At 44.8% G+C, this 21,883-nt stretch overlaps 1 protein-coding gene across 2 annotated transcripts in view; it reads left to right on the top strand.

Annotated features, from left to right (window-relative positions):
- Window positions 1-21,883, top strand: part of PIK3R5 (phosphoinositide-3-kinase regulatory subunit 5) — a 91,334-nt gene that overhangs the window by 44,597 nt on the left and 24,854 nt on the right. For both annotated transcript variants that reach the window (XM_083148400.1, XM_083148402.1), the window contains exons 4-12: window positions 2,569-2,637; window positions 5,356-5,494; window positions 8,125-8,194; window positions 10,997-11,171; window positions 13,310-13,466; window positions 16,433-16,516; window positions 17,520-18,273; window positions 18,913-19,069; window positions 20,596-20,715. In XM_083148400.1, coding sequence (XP_083004526.1) covers window positions 2,569-2,637; window positions 5,356-5,494; window positions 8,125-8,194; window positions 10,997-11,171; window positions 13,310-13,466; window positions 16,433-16,516; window positions 17,520-18,273; window positions 18,913-19,069; window positions 20,596-20,715 — 1,725 coding nt within the window. The remainder of the gene's footprint in view (window positions 1-2,568; window positions 2,638-5,355; window positions 5,495-8,124; window positions 8,195-10,996; window positions 11,172-13,309; window positions 13,467-16,432; window positions 16,517-17,519; window positions 18,274-18,912; window positions 19,070-20,595; window positions 20,716-21,883) is intronic.

A 21,883-nucleotide genomic window follows, 5' to 3' on the forward strand; every position in this document is an offset into this window, starting at 1 on the left:
CCCCTGCCAGGGATGGTCGGCGCGGGTGAGCGACCATATTGCCAGCGATGGGAGTGTGCACCGGCAATAAATCGCCGAGTGCGCGCTCCCGTTTTCAGCCCCTTAATGGTCGCTGGTCTGAAGAGCATGCTCCTCCGACCAGCGACTTCCACTGCCTCTTCTCCCGGCAGTGTGACATCTCTGGTCGCGGTTGAAAACTGGAAACTGGACACTGATTGCTGAGCAATATACGCACCTTTAGACACCTAATGAGACCACTCTCATATTAATAGTGTTATAGAGTAGTATCAGGGTAATTTAGGGACACTATTCTACATGTTAGGTACTTTTAATCCCTGGAGCTTGGTGGGAACCTGCATTGAATCCGAAAAAAAAGACTGTGACATCTGCAGCATGAATAGAAGCTGTGGACATCGGGGGAAGAGATTTGGCTTCCTGAGTTTACTCTCCTGTCCAGATCTAGGCCTGTAACAATGGCAATGCAGGACAAACAAGGGGCACTGCAGGAAGATAGCTTTATTTCCCAAACTTTCAGCCTACAACAAGTTGCCTGGATGCAATTAATCAGAACAGGTGACATGAATTATCCCCTAGAGTCACCACATAAATAATAGATACACAATGGTGTACTACTACTAGTGTACAGTATATGCTTCAGCTGTGATGTATAATACACAAGTTATCATTTGTAGTAATGCACAAAAATAAATATTGTAGTTTTATAAGAAGTCCTAGGCTTTAAAGCGAAAAAAGCATACAAAATGAATCAGCACTAAAAATGTAACTGAACAAGAAGTGTAAAGAACAATATTATAACGATAGAACATTAAGCAAATGCTCATACAAGTAATCTAATATAAGTGCCTCCCTGAAAAAGCAGACAAAGGCACTGTGCAACCACTAACCCCATATAGGAAATCAGTAATATTCGGCTTCTGTAACATAGTTGGGCTAATTCAGCCTCAGATGTAGTGTTGCTAAAAAAAACAGCAACTACTTTCTTCCACATGCTGGGGGCCACACAACGCAGGGCAAGGCCGCAAAGCATTCTTAGTCCCCACCCCCATTATGCATTTAAATATCTATAGTAGCCCCCTGCCTGTGTAGCCTAACTGGACTGCCATTCTCCGGCTTGCAACGGCTGCATGTGACATCATGCAGCTGCTGTGAACCGGCGCAAAAATGGTCCAGACACACTACTACTCCGGACCATGCCCACCCAACTCTGCGTCGCTGCCCACTGAACCATGTACTGCAGCCCCCGCCGTCACTCAGTTTGAGAAGTAGCGCATGACTGCTGCAGTGAGGCTTACAGAATTAGCCCCACTGTATGATTATGTGCACAGCTGTACATCGTGGCGGCTCTTTGCCAAGGACTGTCACGCCTTCCCCAAAATACAAGATAACTTTATGCAGCTATCTGTACAGACTAGATAAACACCCAACACTGATCATTACACTCAGGATTATGAGCAGTTTTACATACATACAGAACAACATAAAGTAGTATTACAAAATAAAGAATATTACAATTAGCATACAGAACATGAGTCATGGAGCTGAGCAGCTGGATGTTGTTGATCTCAAAATATTCCTGGGGCAAATCATTGTAAACAGAAACTCTCCCCATATTGGCAGCTGGCAAGTACTTCGTGGCCACTGTATATTCTGTGCAATTATAAGGACAGTTAGAAGCTACAATACATGATTCAGAGGTAAATGATAATGCAGCATGACTGTGTCTTTATGATAATGCTGCCACAGATGGCATTTGTACAGAAACGTGGTGCTACACTACTGCTTTGCGTGAAAGTCTCATCATTAGCACCATCGGACACTAGAGCAGTGCTATGGTGCTCAGAGTGACCTAGGAACATGGCGGCGACACACCTGAATAGGGATGGCCAATGAAGATTGAGGATTTCTCATCATTGATGGTCTATGACCAATGGAAACTACTTTTACCATCAATGGGGGAGAACCAGATGTTTCCCCCTCCATAGATGATACAGAGCTATCGAATATTCTTATAGAGTTTTTTTATACTGGATTTTGGGACACGAAGCATAGCTCTGCCCCTTACACATGCAAAGCCACACCCCTGGACTCTGACTGGCCCACATTCACTGAACATTAAAGTAAGGGTGACCAATGGTGGGTGAAACAATTGACGGTTCCCATACAGTTTGAATGGTTTTACACGATTATGGACATCCATCAATAGCACCATCAATGATAACCCACCAATGGTCATCCCTACACTTGCATCCTACTAAACACCCTGTTATCTCCCAGAAATGGCTAACAAAATTCCCTCTCTTCAACCTGCATCCAAATTTGTTCTGCATCTTCCGGCTAGAACCATCAAACCACATGTGAGTATGACCTGGAAGCATTCACCTCTGAATAAGTCCTTAATCTGGAGGATAGGGCAAGACAAGATACTCATACACTTGTTGGAATACTGTATTTGGGTTTAACTGTGGCAATCAACAGCAGTCATTAAAAATAATTAACAGTGCTGGAGAATTCTGCGTAACTGATATTCTTTTTTCCCTCCCCTCACAGGCACAGGAGAAATGCGAGTATGACCTTCTCACCCCTCTTGCCCTGATGTTTCATTTTGCGGTTCTTTTGGTAAGATATTCTTATGACAAAAAAAGGTGACCAAATGTCATAGTATTGCTGCCGATGTATGATTTATAGGTGTGTGTTTGCTGGCTTTGCACGTGTACTTTCTTAAGGGACCTAGATTAGGTTACACTTTTCAGCACAGTCGTGGTTTACTTTCTCTTGTGGAAAGAGGTCCTGGGGAAAAGGCGGTGGGTGACTTATGCTGGCCATACACTAACTAGATCAACTTTCATACAACCATCCAACTAATTGGTTGGATGGGATAAAAATCTGGTACTGGAAGGTAGCAAATGTAATTTGTAATTCAGTAATTTTCTCCCAAAATCTGGAAATGGACAAAAACTGTTGGTTAGACACGGTACTGTAGTTGAATCTGTTTGATTTAAACAATTTGACTGAATGTTTTTGTCCACTTTGCTGGTCTCTGAGCTAATTGTTAATATTGTGACTACATCCCAACTAGTTGGATGGTTGGACGAAAGTTGGTCTAGTGCAGAGCTGGGCAACAGGCGGCCCGCGGGCCGGATGCGGCCCACGAGACGCACAGGTCTGGCCCACCGCACTGACCTCTATCACTATGACAAGCGGCCCGACTAGCTGAGCCGCTTGTCAATTAACCGGCAGCCGCAGGGCTAGAAGAAGTGCACAGTGCCGGTGACGCGGCGGCTGCTTCCCCGCCATTGGTTAGTGTGTCCGTGTCCCCGCCCACTCTCCCAGTAATGCTGTGCGGGACGGGAGCGGTCGGACATCGGCGGCACTGCATTTCTTTTAGCCCTGCGGCGTGACTGACGACTGCAAGCACCGGCAGCAGAAAGTCCATGATCCTCCTGTCCTTGCTCCCCTTGCTCAGGCTCCCCGCTCACTGGTGGGTGATGTTCTGATAGGGATGTAAAGGAATTGCAGTGATTAGGGGCGTGAACAGAATGTGTAGTAATTTTGGGTGATGAGAGGGTGCTCGCTGATAGGGGGTGCAGTGGTGGGTAGGAAATGAGGGGGTGTGATGGGAATTTGCAGTGATGGGGATACTATGAGGGATTGCGCAGTGGTGGGATGCAATGAAGTAAGAAGCTGCTGCTGCCAGCCTATATTATGATATGTGAAAATATAGTGTGTGTGTGTGTGTATATATATATATCATTTTGTGTGCAGCCCTCAAATATTTACTGGAAGTGTGAAGCGGCCCCCCAGCCAAAATAATTACCCACCCCTGGTCTAGTGTATATCCAGCATATAAAGTGGTAGGCATCTCTTAAGACAATTCCCTAGCTCCATCTAATGCTGGTCATACACTACACCAACTTTTCTACAACTATCCACCTAGTTGGTTGGACTGAAAACTTTATTGTAATTTACAATACAATTTTCAGTGAGTGATTTGATGCAGATGCTGCGTTCTAGGACGTATTTAGGATTACACCTGCAGCAGGAGGCATCTGCTTGTAATAGGTGCTTAATGCTGCATTGGCATACAGAGCTAGGTGCTTCCAAGTAAACAGCATCGATAGCAACTTCAACTGCATCTGAATGTTATACAGGCCACCAGGCGTGGTCCAAAATAGTGGCCAATCTATAGCAGTATAAATTTTGATGGCTGCCACAAAAGTCTATACATGCTAGACGTTAGTATGGAAGACAATCCTGGCCTGTATTGTCAATCCCAGGATTCAGGATTGAAGTTCTCTCAGTCCTAGGATTGAGTTGCTCAAAAAAGATTCATTGACTATTCCTCTTCCTGCCCCTGCAGTCTGACTCCTTTTTTGTCATCTCCAAAAGAACAGCAACAATGGTAACACAACAGTAGTAGTCGCAGTAGCTAAGCTTCACTTCAAGGCCAGGCACAGACAGCAATCAGTTGACGCATACAGCAGCACAGGTCAGGTTCAGGAAATTGGCACTGGCAGCTTGTTTGGCTCAGGCTGACTAAGGACTTGCCTTTGGAAGAGTAGCAGAGCCCAGGCACTGTAACTTTCACACTGGCCATGGAGCTTGGTGGTGGATGCACTGGCAGACAGCAGCAGGGCTCAGTGCCTGCACTCCCTCCTCCCATGGACTGATAATCTCTCCTTGTGTTCCTCTCTCTGACCGCAGGTGCCTGGGCTCCTGTGAGTGACACTACAGTCTGTAGTGTCACACTGGCTGACAGACACTAAGGCACCACAGACCCACGCAATGCGGCTGCTTGGCACTGCTGTGCTGTAGCAGTCTTCCTTTGCTTAAGAGCGTGGGCTGTTGTGGGGCTGTGCAGGATTAACTGTAATGTCACGTCAACCTGCACACAGCTGGGGGCCAGGGCAGCGTCTAAGTGCTGCAAGTGATCGGTGCTGCCCACATTGGAAAAAACACATATGTGCAACTCGCTTGTCGCAACATGAACTGGCTGGGAGACCCCACATACAGTATGCACGTTTAGTCAGATTGGCCTTGTGAGGTGGCAATTTATCCCTTAAGCCCTGTACACATTATTCAAAATAATGATATGCATATTCCTGAGAGGCGCACAACTGCAAGCAATTACAGGATTTTGCATTTAAGTGTCAGTATTGTTCAACTCATGGCAGGTCCCACAGAACATGTATAAATGTAAATATATGAAGCGGACAGACTTTTAAATATGCTATATTTTTATATGCCAATATGACTTGTGATGTATTTATGATTGCTCAAAGATGGAGCTAGATGTACGTGTAAGTTGGCTGATGTTCATGTACTGGTCCATTGCAGGCTCCCTGGATTCCTGAAGAATGCAACCTTCTTTATAAAGCCTTTGAGATATTTCATGTTTTTCTCACCTGGCCAACTCCGTATTGTGACATTTACCAAGAGATCCTCAGCTTTATTAGTGAAGAACAAAAAGCACCAGGTATCTCCTTCTGCACAAGGCCCTATACCATACATTTTTTATTAAGATTTGATGACTAATTTGTCCTTATTGCAGATTGCAGTGATAAAAAAAAAAGTTTTCAATGTAATCTAACAACTTCAGGGAAGTGATGTCACCACTAAACCTCACTTCCTCTGGGCACTGCAATACAGAAATTAACTGTTTCAGCAAGTATTCTGCAATCTACGAGTATAATTAGATATTGCCGTCCACGGGGGCCTTAATTTGACTTAAAATCACACAGCAGGAAAAATGTAAAAACCTATTAGATATTCGTAGTTTAAGACCATAATGTTTAGCCCATTGTTGCAGACAGAGGGGTATATTCAATCACTGTCGAAACTGCCGTTTTACCGAAAAGACAGCAGTTTTCAACATGAATAGATAGTAAGGGGTTCTGACCTATTCAATGCTGGCTTGTTTTTTTTTTTTTTCAGCAGGTTGAAATGTTCCGACCTGCCAAAAACCAGGTGGATTGACGGAATAGTGGCTAATCCACCTGCTCTTGACGGAAACATAGACAAAACCGAAATGTTTTGGCTGTGTTTCCGTCATTCTCAATCTGACACACAAAGATGCCGGATTGAGGCAGGGAGGACGGCGCTGGGTGAGCAACAGCAGCTCACATGGTGCCATCCGCCGCCACCGGCACCCTTCCACCGCGTCCACACCCTCCCTTACCCACGCGCTGCCGGGCTGGGTGAGAGCAGCTCACCCGGCCCCGTCCAGGCTCCGTCCCTGCTCCCGCTGCCTCGCTCACCTGGGGGTTCTGACCTATTCAGTGCTGGCTGGGTTTTTTTCAGCCGGTCCAAATGTTCCAAAACCAGGTGGATTGATGGAATAGCCGCTAATCCACCTATTCTTGATGGAAACACAGCCAAAACGGAAAAGGTTTTAGTTGTGTTTCCATCAATCTGAATCCGACATAAAAAGATGCCGGATTGAGGCAGGGAGGACATTGCTGGGTGAGCAGCAGCTGCTTACACGGTGCCATTCTCCTGTCCGCCGCCACCAGCACCCGTTCCCACCCGCCACCTCCCTTACCCTCGTGCTGCCAGGCTGGGTGAGAGCAGCTCACCGGGTCCCATCCAGGCTCCATCCCTGTTCCCACTGCCTCCCACCGCCACACTCACCCGGTCCCCATGCTGGGCAGGTGAGCATCAAACAGTGGCCAAATCCGACAACGAAAATTGAATAATGGATGCCGGACCCATTCCAAAAGAATTTCGGAATGGATCCGGCATCAATTGAATATATAACTTAGTGATTTAACCTTCAGGAGATCCAGAAAAACTAATAATAATAAAAGTATATAAGGACAGATAGATATTATAGGAATATCAAATACAGTGCACTCACAAACTAAACTAATGGATTATACAAATTTACAATAATTATGAAAAATATGTATTAATCTCTCATGGAATTTAAGTTTGGAAGTAATAACACTTATCAAATTGATTCACTTTTAATCACTAAATACACACTACACTTAGGCCCATATTCTAGTTGACTCGGACGGATGCATATTTTCAGACGGCTACCGAGTGTTCTTAGCCCCGCCTATCGTACGGATTGCTCACACCGTCCGTATGCGGTAAGACGCCGAGCGAATGGACCACGAGTGGATGTTTCACGTGAACAACTCTCCCATCTGTGGGAACCTCCCCCATCCTCCGATGGTCGCCGACCATCAAATGATGGACCTAGAGGTCAGAAAGCTCCAAGTGCTCCAGACCACTCAGACATTTCTCTGTGCGAAAGCAGGGATATGGGCGGGCAGCTGCCATCCGGCTATGTTAGCTGTCTGCCCCCCACACATGCATCACGGCCGGATTACCATACATACAACCAGCGTTTTCGTGGGAACTCCTATGAAATGCGGGGCGTACGCATATGGTAATGAGCCCAAACAGCCCTTCACGCCCCTCCACCCCCTGCTTGGATTGTTACGACTGATCGTTTTCTGTTCAGAATTCACGCCGTATTCGGACAAGCGTGGCGTTTGCACATGCGTAGAAATGCCTCTGCACATGCGCAAACACAATACATCGGCCGTTCGACTGAACACGCAGCCGTCCCACTCAATCAGAATAAGGGCCCATAAGAGAATCTATACATTAAATAACTTTTTGTAACCTAATTTTTTTTGTTTTGTTTTGTACACATATAAAATATGGTATAAACCCAATAACCCTATATATGGGGTTAACTAGAAAATATTAGTACCTTGGATATCCCCAGACTCCACCGAATAGTTTTTCTTACAAATAAATGTTAGCAACTATATGATGTGAAATGTAATATAATATTGAATATGTAAACCAGGAATTGTATTATTAATGTCAATGTGTGTAATACTAAGAAAAATACCTTCACAGTTATGCAAAATGCCACAAATCACTGTGAAAATATACATTAGGCTATGCCATGGCTGAAAAGTATGGGATACCTGAGGGTCTCCAGTGATTGTTCTCTCAATTTGTGAGTCTCCCCCAGAGTAGGCATGTATGTTGTAGCCACAACCTGGAGTAGATTGTGTTTGATGCAGGATCCCCAGTTTCCTTAATTACCTGTCTTAAGTCTGTCATTTTCTATAATGTCCACAGGAATCTCTTATCAACGCCTGGTGAGGGCAGAACAAGGTCTCTTAACAAAATCCTCCTTACCCAGCATTGTGTGAGTATAATAAAAGGTGCCCATACACACTGCGATTATTGCATGCGTTTTGTACTTTTAAAGTACAAAACGCATCACATGTGCGATAATCTTTACAATATTGTAAAGCACAAAAAGTATCTGCAGGCAGTACTTTTTGTGCTTCATTGCATCGCATCGCATCAGTACAGGAGTACATGCGATGCAATGCGATGTCAATTAGAATTATTAACTTTAAAAAAAATAAAATAAGTGGCTAAAATCGCATCTCATCGCATCGCACCCGCAAAGTACAGTACATCACATCGCATCCCCCTACAAGTGCCAAAATCGCACAGCACAAATAAAGTACAAAACACACATATCGGTGCGTGTATGGGCACCTTAAGATCCCGTGTTTAAACCAGTATAAAAGTTAAATCACTGTATTGGACTTATTTTGTTGCATATTTACATTTATTTTAACATATGTGAAACTGAACGTCTTATTTATAAAAACTAGAACCGCACTGACACTAGGGTATGCGGTCACTGGGTAGACAATGTCTAGATTGACAGTCACTAGGTCGATCACTAATGGATGACATTGACATAAGGTCGACACAACCTTATGGTCAACATGCATAAGGTCGACTCAGACATTGTCTACCATTTATACCATAACCAACACAAGAAGCTTATCGTAAAGAAAACAGAACAAAATTGTGCAACCTGCTGGGTAACAAACACACATTATAAATGTGGAGGGACTATTGGACATTTCCTACATATAAAAGTAAAAATTGTTGACGTAAAAAAAAAAAATATTAGTTGCCACAAAATGACAATAACAAAATGATTCCATAAGAACAAAAAGTTAAAGAATAAAGGGGAATGGGAATGATTTTTGTTGCATCATTGACAATTGCTCCACTAATGTCAACATCGGAGCTTTCCCCTTCAGTGATCATTTCTCAATAGAAAATGACAAATAGAATGAGAGCACTGCGTCCTAGTTGCAGGCACGCTAGTCCTGCCAGTTATGCTGTAATGCATATGCATTGCGCAAAGAGGTGCGTGGCTACATCTGTACATAGACCTCTATGTACGTGATAAGTACTAGAGCTCCTGAAAATGATGCCTATATGTTTGTGTTGCAGTGTTAAACACTACCATCTTGTGGTCTATAGACCAACTGCAGTGTATGGGAATTTGTAATGAGAAGAAATAAAACAATATTAAGCACAATGACGCCTCTGGAGCGAACAGGCCTGGCGAGTGTGAAAGTCGCTGAAGCGGTTTACTCCCGGAGTTTGCACATGCGCATATGCATGCGCAAACCCCCCCACCACCAGACAAGGGGCCAAAATCGGACCCAAACTAAAGTGTCTGAATCGGCCCCCATGTTTCTTAAAAGGATCCGGAATATCAATGTATGAGCAGAAATTCCTCTGATATATTGTATACACTTGTGACTCTGTAAAATAAGAGATATTTAAAGGTATAATATATAAAACAATTATTGAAATATTATTAGAGCTAAGGGGGATATTTATCAAAGCTTGAGAAGTTATAAAATGTAGAGAGAACCTACCAATCACTCAGCTCCTGTCATTTTCAAACACAGCATGTAACATGGCGGCTAGGAGCTGATTGGCTGGTACTCTATCTCTTTCCACTTTTAAGCCTTGTACACACTCGCTCGGTGTCCCGTTTGCATCAGCGACCAGAGATGGTCGCTGATGACAAAAAAACTGCCGGCGTAGCCCAGCAGTGTAAATCAGGTGGTCGCAGGAGCAAGCGACCAGCGATCACTACGGGCAGAAAACGGGAGCGCGCACCCGGCGACGGTGCACACTTCCATCGCTGGCAATATGACTGCTCAGCGACCATATTTCCAGCGATATTTGCTATAATCGTCCCTGTGTGTGGGGGCATGGCCAGCACTCTGTGAGCTGCTGGCCATGCCCCATGTCCATCTGTCTCCTGCAAATAGACGCTGTGTGCATGCACACAGCGTCTATTAACCCCTGCTCTGCTAAGGGGCATAAACACGTGGAAATGCGAGAGCAATTAGAAAAGCACGGATCGCCCGTCACCCCCTGTGTATAGGGCTTTACTGCCATTGGCCGGATTGTTTATCTCCTGATGTCGTCACTTACCGGGGATTGTTCTTCGTGTGCTTCAGTAAAGCATAGCCCCTGATAAGCAGCTTCTAGAGCAGGGCTGGGCAACACCGGCCCTCCAGATGTTAATTAACTACACATCCCAGGATGCTTTGCATTAGTTTTGCTATGTGGCCATGCTAAAACTGATGCAAGGCATGCTGGGATGTGTAGTTCATCAACATCTGAAGGGCCGGTGTTGCCCAGCCCTGTTCTAGAGCCACAATGACATATGGTCCATGGAATTAAGCTGGATGCCATGTGCTATCACCCTAAAACGGGTGCTCTTGGGATGAAAAAAAGGACTATAATTGGATAACCTAATAGTCACCATCTGTGCTGGGAAAATACTGACTGCTTTATTTTTACACTGCAATATAGATATCTCATGGAAGTAAAACCCCTGCCAAATCTAATTCTCTCTGCACAAGTTACATCTGCCCCACCTGCAGTGAACATGGTTTTGTCCATTTGAGAAAGAATTTGCCTTTGCGAGTGAACCACAATAAGGGCCTTGGTCTGGATCAAATGTTTTAATGTTATAGTTGCTGATTTAATTTATTTTATATACAGTATGCCAAACCTTATTCCTTTATCCAAATTATCCAAAAATCATTAAATAGCAAAGCCAAGCACTTTGCTGTTTTTCAATGTTCTAAAAACTTTCATTCTCTTGTAGTACTGTACTCTTGGTGAACCCAGTGGAGCTTCCTAAAGAATTTCTTTCAGTTGCTGACCATCTGAGCAACACAGAACAAAGCACAGATAATACATACATTTCCCTTATCCTGCACCAGTACCAAGCTATCCTGGGACCCTCAACCCAGATCACTGCCATAGAAAATGCACTAAAGGTAAGTGTGACCAGCCAAAATTCTATCACCATTTTGGGGGTACTCAGTCAGCTAGTTGACATTCAGAAGGCTGACATAGGGCAGTATTCAATGAGGCTGATTCGCCATGTTCTACGGCGATTTTTGTGCTATTTTCGTGCTGTAAGGCGATCTTTTTGACTAAAACGGTGAATCACCCTATTCAATGACCAGATGGCGAATACATTTCAAGGTTTCTATCGCCATGATTCACCCAGTAGCAATCGCTATCTTTTTATGGTGAATTGGAATGTGAACTTTTAAAATAAAGTGTTTTGTTTTTTACATTTGGTGTAAAAAAATCAGGAATTTTAATCTGAGGAGGGGCATGCTATTTTTATTCATGTGCTGTAAGCACATGAATATATATTTAATTTAAAAAACATTTTTTTTTTTTACACAGAGCAGCCAGCAGGGGGCCGGGAGCCGAGCCGCTCATTAGATATTCATATATTCACTGCACCCGATCATTACATATGCACGATCGGGTGTAGAGAATACCCAGTCCCCTGTTGGTTATCCCGGGGGGCAGCCTGTGCTGCCACCTCCCCCCCACAAACGTTCTGGGGCAGGCAGGGAGACTTCCATCTCCCTGCCTGCCGCCGTCCTCAGGCTCCCTGAGGACACGATCGGGTGTAGTGAATACCCGGTCCCCTGTTGGCTATCCTGGGGGGCAGCCTGTGCAGCCACCTCCCCCCCACAAACGTTCTGGGGCAGGCAGGGAGACTTCCATCTCCCTGCCTGCCGCCGTCCTCAGGCTCCCTGAGGACACGATTGGGTGTAGTGAATACCCGGTCCCCTGTTGGCTATCCCGGGGGGCAGCCTGTGCAGCCACCTCCCCCCCACAAACGTTCTGGGGCAGGCAGGGAGACTTCCATCTCCTTGCCTGCCGCCGTCCTCAGGCTCCCTGCGGCATCGCCGCAGGAGTTAAAATTTGCCGGTCAGGGGCAGTGAGCCCCTGACTTGTTGAATACTGGAGCCGGCGAGGCTCTGGAACGCGGCGGGCAGTAGCGAATGTGCAGCGAATCCTAAACAGGATTCGCTGCACATCGTCAAAATTCTCATTGAATACTGCCCATATAGAATGTTGTCACCAGGTTCTTAGATGGTGATTCACACCTGATCGCACATTCGCGGCAGCCAATTAACAAAAGACTTGCAGGTGACAGCTGAGGAATAATATTAAGGCCTAATTTATTCCATGCTTGTTAGCTATCACCCGTCCTGATGTACTGTGGGGGGTAAAGTTCTTTAGGTGACTTCAAGATGGCTGTGCCAATGTAACTTATTAGTGGAACCTAGTGTTCATTTTAGCACCTGCCATCTTTGAAAACCCATGCAGTCCCTCTTCCATGCCTTGTGTGTCGCTGTCTGCTGTAGTGCTTGTAGCACAGTTTGGTCTGTATATCAGCACGGTTTTCAAAGATGGTGGGTGCTAGAATGAACACTAGGAACCATTACTTTATGTACATTGTGCTACAACGCCAGCTGGGCAGCCTAGGGAACCTGGAACCTTTAAGCAGGCTTTGCATACATGGGGGTGCACAGAGTGTCTATCACACACACACAGAAGTAAGAGGTGTACAGTGCGTCATACATTGGGGTGGGTACAGGGTGTTACACACACAGTGGCACTGGCAGGGACTACAGGGGGTCCCATCCACGAACGAACAGGGTAGAGGGGGCCTCTCTCTCACACACACACACACACACACACACACACACACACACACACACGAGTGGGGTAGGGGGGACAAGGAGTCACACACACAGGAATGGGGTGGGGGGGGGACAAGGCACACAGACATACAGTACACACCCAGGAGAAGAGGGTAGAGGGGGTTATACACATACAGAAGAAAGGGGTGCATGAGGACACACACATGGGGGTAACTAATAGGAGTATTGTGTAGTTTCTTCCCTTGCTGCCCAATGTATTACAGGGGGAGCAGGCCTGTGCATCCTTATTGCACTGGGCTCCTGTGGCTTATGTCTGGGTGCAGTGGGCGATGTACACTCTTTCCTCCTCGGCTCCTGGAGCTAGCGCTACACCAGAGCCACCTTCCCTATGCCCCTGCATACCGCTCATTTTTTTTTTTCTGTTTCCTTTTTATTTTCAGCCTAAGACCTTGGAAGAACTTGAGTCCATTTTTGCCTCCTTGACAGAGACCTTAGAACAAGCGGTCAATGCCAGTCACATAGCAAAAAATAGGGAGTGGCTAAAGGATAAGATGCAGGAAATTGGGAAGCAAGCCGGTCTGCTGGGGGATACAATAGGTACGTTGTTTATATATATATATATATATATATATATATATTTGCTACAGAAAGAGGGCACGTAGTATGCAAAGAAGTTCAACCTAAGTTAGTCTGTTTCTGCATCTTTATTTCCGCAAATGCTGCTACTTGTCTTCTTGGTGAATTCTAAGCTGCATACAGTAGGTGCACACACACTTCACAAGCCTTGGTACTAAGGGCCTGATTTACAAGTGATTGATCCCTGCCATATTCGCTCCAGGGACCAATGGTGCGGCTCTGCGCATGCGTATAAGCGAATATACTCATGTGCAGGGTCGCTGTGAGAATGCCTTCGGTGACTATCAGTCTCCGAGGCATTCACGCGGTATGTGAGGGAGGGGTGTGGCCCCATGAAAATGCTGGGTGTTCCCCTGAGCTGACTGTGCATCGGGTTGGATAGGATGTCAAACACATGCGATTTTGGACTAAGGGGGGTATTTTAATCTACTCCGCAAACCCGCACGGGGGGACCAATGTCTTGCTAATGCGCATTTTTGCACATGCGCATAGGCTGGGTGCAAGCGGGCACGGCAAACTACTAGTCCGCCGTCCCGTTCACACTCACCAGTGTGGCCAGGTGAGCGCATGTGCTTATCAGAACGTCAGCATTTCATGGGTGTTCCCATGAAAATGCTGGACGTTCCCATGGAAATTAGGCAGTGACGCAAAATGTGCAGCGTTGCTTGTGATCCAGAATAACCTCCTCAGTCCATGGCGATTTAGATCATGGGTGATTTGGTCTTAGGTCAAATACACTACACTGTGCGGCATAGTCAAAATTGCCTTGCCTACACAGTCTATTTTGCCTGGCGATAGTGACGCTGCGGAGCCACGCATCGCTGTTACCCAGAGTGTACACACTGTACATGTCTCGCTAACTTGCTAGCCAATTTCTAGTTAAAATTGCCTAGCATATTGCACCATGTGTACATGGCTTTTGATGGGATAAGTTGGACCTCACAAATTAGAGTGGATGGTACTGCAAACTTGTAGGTGAAGGAGGTAGTTAAATCTACATACAAGAAGACATATCCTTAAAATTAGCTGTTATTCAGCCATTGAAATCAACCTTCGAGGTAAGATTCTGCATTAGAGGACTACATATAAAGAGCGTAGAGTTTATATTACATATGTACAGTTTGTAAATAAATATATTTGTTGATAAATTAGGACTTTTTTATTAGATGTCATGTTTTTGTAAATGTACTGGTACTGCAGTTATTCTATTTACAGATATAGGGCCTAATATGGCTTGGATTGCTAACTAGAGAAAAAGCAGTTGCCTGCTATCAAAATGTTACCCTTTATAAAGATTTTTAACTGCCCCTTACAAAACTTTGAATGCATCATGAATAGCTAAACAAAATAGCAAAACAAAAAACATCAAACAGTTTGTTCCATCTAAGTAAGTCTAAAGGCCCCCATAAACCAAAAGGACATTGGACCTGAACACACAATCTTAACGGGTCGTGGGACAGATCCTTTGCACATTGGCCCTTATTCTGATTGAGTTGGACGGCTGCGTGTGCGGACGGCCGGCCGATGTTTTGTGTTCACGCATACGCCTTGCACGTCCGAACACGGAGTGAATTCTGTGCAGAAAACGATCGTACGGAACCATCCGAACAGGGGGTGGAGAGGTGCGTGAAGGGCTGTTTGGGCTCATTACCATATGCTTACGCCCTGCGTTTCATAGGCGTTCCCATGAAAACGCTGGGCGTACATATGGTAATCTGGCCGTGATACACGTGTGGGGGGCGGACAGCTGACATAGCCAGATGCCAGCTGCCCACCCATATCCCTGCTTTCACACGGAAAAATGGCCGAGGGGCTGCTTGACTGCTCGGTCCATCATTCCACGGTCGGCGACCATCGGAGAATGAGCGAGGTTCCCACAGATGGGAGGGGTGTTCACATGAAATCTTACCATTCACATGCGTCTTACCGCATTCGGATGGCGTGAGCGATCCTTACGGTAGGCGGTGCCCGTCCGAAATACTCATCCGTCCAAATTTAACCAGAATAAAGCCACCAGTGTGTAATGTTGTTACGATATTACGGTCCCGCAGGTCAAGAGTTAAGATCAGAAATGCTACATGTCTGATCCGTCGGCACTCATTACGGTCGTAAACAGATCACGTGCTTTTTAAGCACATACGATCGCTGATTCGACCGTTCTGCAACCTGCATACGACCAGGTTACATGCAGGTCGTCCTGATGTATGGCCAGCTGAAGGCTTCCACTAATCTACTAAAGAACCAGGATCAGTGGCGTAAGGGTCTCGGCCGCAGCGCAGATCTTGTCCTGGCTCCGTCTCCTCCTGCAGTTCACTTCTAATGAAAAATAACTATCAGAAAATGGCTGCCCCCTAACAGCAGACAGTTTTTTGGGATGCTAGAGGAGGCGCGGGCCTCCTCTAGCATCCTTAAAAACTGTCTGCTGTTAGGGGGCAGCCATTTTCTGATAGTTATTTTTCATTAGAAGTGACCATTTTCTGATGGTCATTAAAGAACTGCAGGAGGAGACGGAGGCGGGAGAAGATATGCACGGCAGGACCCTGAATGCGGCGGCGGCATGCGGAGGGGTAAGGGGGATTTTAACTTCACTTGGGAAGGTGGGTGGGAGGGCTAGGGGGAAGGGGGCGGCGCTGCCGATATTGGCGGGGGGGGGCGCAAAAATTCTAGTTACGCTGCTGACCAGGATGGAATTAGTCATCGCTGATGACAAAGAATCACCCAGAAAAAACCCTCTATGACTTCTCTGCGTACAGATATTTATAGGCTAATTATAGCCGAGCATGCACAATGCGAATGCTGCGCACATGCAGTCATTCGATAATTGAATGGATTGACAATTCTCTAATTAGCGATCCATGCTGAATTAGGCCCATAGATAGAGGTCCCTCTTAACACAAATAATAATTTCTACTTTTGTATGTCATTAGGGCCTATTTCTGCAGCTCATTTTCGACCAATTTCTTTACCAGTGGCGAAATGTTACACATACAGCTGGGATCAGGATAATTTTGGTATGAATGACCTCATATCACTGCCCCCCTTCCCTTACCCAATTACTGGCCTTATTTCACCTATCTACTAACTTTTCCCTAACTTGCCACTATCCCTTAATCACATCAAATACCTAAGTACTCCTCATTCTCCATTAGGTTGCTGGACATATGTAACTATAGCTATTTTCTCTCCCTGGCTACTGTATGTATAACAACAACTACTTGTCTGCTTGACAATGACTAACCTCTGACCTTATATGACCATAGATATCCTCCCTCCTCCACAGGAACTTTCTCCCTTCTCTAACTCACTACTTACTATATATTCCAACTACTCTCCCTCCTCTACCTGATTACTGACCTTTTATCACTACCAGGGCTGCCATCAGAAATGGAGATATTGTGGGGCCTGGAACTGACAAAATCCCCCCTCCCCCTCCCTACCCCTTCCAAGCCCCCCCCCCCTTCCCCTACCAAGCCCCCCCCCCTTCCCCTACCAAGCCCCCCCCCCATTCCTCTTCTTCTACCAAGTCGCCCCCCTTCCCCTATCAAGCCCTCCTCCCCCGTTCCCCTTACCCTACCAAGTTGACCCCCCCTCACCTACCAAGCCCCCCACACCCACACCACACCACACCACGTGCGGCTTACAGTTTATTGGGGGGGGGGGGGGGGTTATTAGGAAGGCCAATCCCTGGATCCTGGGATTGAAAAAAAAGCCCCAGGATTGGCATCCCTACTACTGATCTTATATCACCATAGCTACTATGCCTCTTCTACCTGACTGCTGACCTTATATCACCACTGGTACTCTCCCTCCTCTACCCGACTACTCACCAGGGCCAGACTGGCACCTCTAACAAATGCAAGAGGGCCTACATACAAAGTACAAAATTAAAATGAGAAGTTGTGTGTTCAAAATAAAGTTATACAGTATATAACTCAGAGCACAACTTCTCATTCCCGTGTTAGATTTTGTATCATATACAGTACTTAATAATCAACTTTTTCATTTTTTTGCCAGATGTTCTGAATAATATAATTTTAAATGAAGGAAACACTAGATCAACATGTCTTTCTCCAGAGGATGAAGTAAATGAGGAAGATGATAATGATGATGAAGAGGAAGAAGATTTAGAAGAAGTGGAAGAAGAAATTAATAATGATGATCACCAGCGAGATTCTGTGATCTCTCGAAACTCCACTCGTTTTGTGTATTGGAGTACACCAAGCATTTCACAGGAGGATTCCACCATGGCCAACATTACCAGCCACTCTTTATCATTTGTATCAAACCTCTCTAGTTGTGTAGACAGTGGCTACATGGAAGATAGCGATGACAGTTCCCAAGAGACACTGGACAAGGCAGAGTGCAGGGAAGAAAGAATCAATCATAAATTTACACATAAGTTATATAAACTATTTAAATCTAAGAATCATATGTGCAAAAGCAAACAGAAAACTGAGCTTTGTAGTTCTCCTACTTCAATAGTCAGCTCTGCCTACAACATGCAGCAGAATCTACCCTTGAGACGAGCTGGTAGCTTATGTACCCCACAGGTGAGAAGAGTCCCTGCTCGGTCTAAGAGATCTCAGTCACTTCCTCAGCATGCTCTTGGTCTCCATATCTGGGAAATCCAACAGAACCAGAAGTTGGCCTTAAAAAGAAGACCATTTTTGAGCTGTAATGAGGACTCCAGAGCGTCTACATTGAGGGTTGTGGTGTTCGGTTCTGATCGAATTTCTGGAAAATTAGCCAGAGCTTATAGCAATCTAAGGTGACTATGGACATCATTGATCCAAATGGCCCTCTAGTCTTTTGTTCTTTCCTTGCATTTTCTCCAACCCCAGTGCTCCTTGTTTTCTCATCCTCATCTACCCTTCAGTTATTCTGACACTGTCTGCTTACCCATTCGATGGATACAGCATCATCAAGGGCTGTTGTGCATTCCCATGTGACTCACCACTGCCTGCTAAGAGAGGGCACTGTTGACCTTGCCTTTGTATTTGTTGCTCCCTGGTCATAGCTTTATTGACCCTCTCCATGAGGGAGAAAATGCTCTGTTCCTGGACTTCCCTGTTAATGTATGATTGCCATCACCTGTGGTGAGCTAGGTAATTGATAAGAAAGGTGTTTCCCCATAGGTGATGGCAATCATACTGATTGCCATCACCTGTGGTGAAACACCTTTCTTATCAAGAATTCCAGGAACAGAGCATTTTCTCTCTCATGGAGAGGGTCAGGTAGGCAAGTATGCACCTAGTGGCATATACCAAGCAAAATACAATGATGATGATGATGATGATGAGGATAATAAATAATAATAAATGTCTGTGTTTTAATCTAAGTATAGTTTGTAAGGTATACTGTAGGTATTTTAAGACCAATTTGTACCCTGCAATCTTGTTTGTTTCAGGTTGAAAGAAAGTAGCTGCCCTTTACTAACAAGGTTTTTCAAGCTACAGCTGTACTATGTCCCAGTGAAGAGGAATAGTCCTTCCCATTCAATATCATTGACAAGCCCTGACTCCCCCTTAAAGTCTCCTAGCCCATCTGGATCCACAACCACCGAGGTATGCTTATTGAGTGATAACATTTTTAATAGGCTTAAACATTATGTTATTGCTAACCTACTAAATAAAATATACTACAAACATTGATTATATATACTTTAAATACACTACTCCATTTTTGACACTTAAAATATGTTATATCAAATCAATACTGGATTCAGTGTCACAGTTATTGCACAAATCATTGGGTTCAGAGAGCGAGTTTGGTCATAGCTGCCTAGGGTGGATCGGTAGGAAGTTGGAACATATTGATTCTTGTGGGGAACAGCTGCTGGGTGAAGGAAGTTAGTGTATGCTGGGTGTGAGGGTGGGGTGAATGGTTAATGGGTGCTAGCAGGATGGGTTAAAGATTTTCTAAAGGTAAATCGGGGCTGAAATTTGGCTGAACGAGGTGGAGGTGAATGGGCATATTGGACACACGTTTATCTGGCTTTTGTTGTTAGAAGCTTTATTTTTGTCATGTCTTTTGTTTTTTTACAAATCTGTCATTAATAAGTACATAACTAGTCTGTGTTGTGAAAGAGTGAGTCAGTAAATAAATAAATAAATAAACTAGGACCCATTTTGCATCCATTACAACACACCTGCAGTCCAGTATTCAAGGTAACCTACCATTCTCTTCTCAGTCTGACTCTAGCATTTAGTAACTGCCCTCGGAGTAGTGTCAGGGTCTGGGTGGCCAATAGGGGGGTCAGGGAAATTCCTGCGAGCAGAACGGTCAACAGTGCCCACACCAATATTGTGCACAAGACATGGTCAAAAGCCTGTGAGTGTAGTACTATCTATCTATCTATCTATCTATCTATCTATCTATAGTTGATCAGAAAGTATTGGTGGGGGGGGGGGGGGGATTATACCTGGCCTAGGGTGTCTAGAAACCTTGTACTGGCCCTGTTTGCAAGATTTAAATTAATGATTCTAACCTGAAATGGTTGTTGCTATTGACTTTTACACACATTAGCAATTAGGTACAGTATACTACACCAGAACCTCTACTAAAAAAAAATACCACATCAAAGTCATAAGATAACTTTACAGTGGAATGAAATACAAACTATCAGAAGCTTTCTCATAACACAAACTGCACATGGGATAAATTGTGACATTGGTTCTATGATGACTGGAGGCATACATAATGTTTATTTGTTCCAAAGTGCATGGCAGTGTCTATATATACGCTCAGAGAACTTCTGTTCACTTTTAGATAGACAATTACAGTCAGCTGTAGCTTCACTGTATTGTGATTGCCAAGCCAACACAGCAATAACAATACATGTGAGTGTAGATACCATTAGGAAATATGAACATGTGAATGGACTATGCACATTAAACCTATTGCACAAGCATATATCTAGGACATTTTTGTGCAATCACTCCAGTCAGTGATATGGGTGGGATGTGGTCATGTGTCTAGATTGGGCAGAGGCAGAAAAGGTGCAAGGTGGTCAATATGTGATGTAAGAAGGGTCGTGATAGATTAGTGCAGCAAATAAATGTATTCATTCAATGTCACAATTTCACCTTAGGATTTCTCAGGAGATGAGGAAAGCACTAATGACATCTCTCACTACATCGGACTATTGGACCCCTGGTACAAACGTAACATCTTGGGTCTGATGGATCTACCCACATCCGTTCTGTGTCAGGTAGCTATTATACAACAAATAGAAAAATGGGTCTATGTGTGTTGTGACAATGTACTGTAATTCACTGCCAGAACAGCAAAGTATTGGTCATACCCCCCCAACGGTCCCGATTCTCGCGGGACTTTCCCGTTTTTTGGGGACGGTCCAGTGTCCCGCCTAAGGCCGGCATTGTCCTGCAGTGGGGGGCAGTTGCTCTGCTCAGCATGCACACAGCGTCTTTTCCCGCAGGCAGAGTGGCTGGGGGCATGCCCAGCAACCACACAGCAGCAAAAACGGGGATGTGGCCTCGCAGGAGTGAAGAGATTTGTAGGCCATGGTGCAAATTTTCAGGTGCACGTCTTTGTTACGCGGGGTCCTGCTGTTAAACTTTCTGAGGTTGGGAGGTATGATTGGTACATAGAAACTGAAAAATGAGGTATCCCAGGCAAGGGCAACCTATGGCTTTTCAGCTGTTGTGAAACTACAAATACCAGCATGCCTTGACACAGTTTTACTATTAGGGAATGCTAAAACTGTGGCAATGCATGCTGGAATGTGTAGTTTCACAACAACTGGAGATCCGACGGTTGTCCATGCCTGGGGTATCCAAAGCCTACGTCAACACCAAAAGATTAATATGTACAAGATTGACATTGACAAAAGGTCAACAAAAGACAAGGTCAACATTAGTTTTTTCTTTCTTTTAAATTTGTTGGCCTGTTTATACTTTACCATACACGTGAACTCCAATTGGGAATAGTAAAGTGGCAAGAGTACGTGGTAAACTAATTGGGGCTCCACATGCTCAGGTGTCGACACTGATACAAAAAAACCCTGTGAAATCTCATGTTGACTTTTTCATGTGTCAGGCATTTCCATGTCGACCCTTTGCCAGTGTCAACCTTGTACATATCAACTTAGACATTGTCAACCTAGACATTGTCTGTGAGGAATACCACACCCAAAAAATTGCCCAAAACTTCCACTTAAGCCACAAAATCACTAGTTTTTAAAGGATATCGCTCCACCCCTTCTGAGTGATATCTTTTTTTATTTTTATTTTTTTTAAATACTAGTGTTCTCTCCTCCCCTGTCTGTCATTGCACATTCTCTTCTAATTGTTTTGATATTTCAGATTGTGTTAAAGTTTTTATTTTGGTATTATATATTTGTGATGTTGTGAAAGAAT

The sequence above is a fragment of the Crinia signifera genome, chromosome 6 (genome assembly GCF_055691185.1).
Source record: "Crinia signifera chromosome 6, ASM5569118v1, whole genome shotgun sequence".
NCBI classification, from domain to species: domain Eukaryota; kingdom Metazoa; phylum Chordata; class Amphibia; order Anura; family Myobatrachidae; genus Crinia; species Crinia signifera.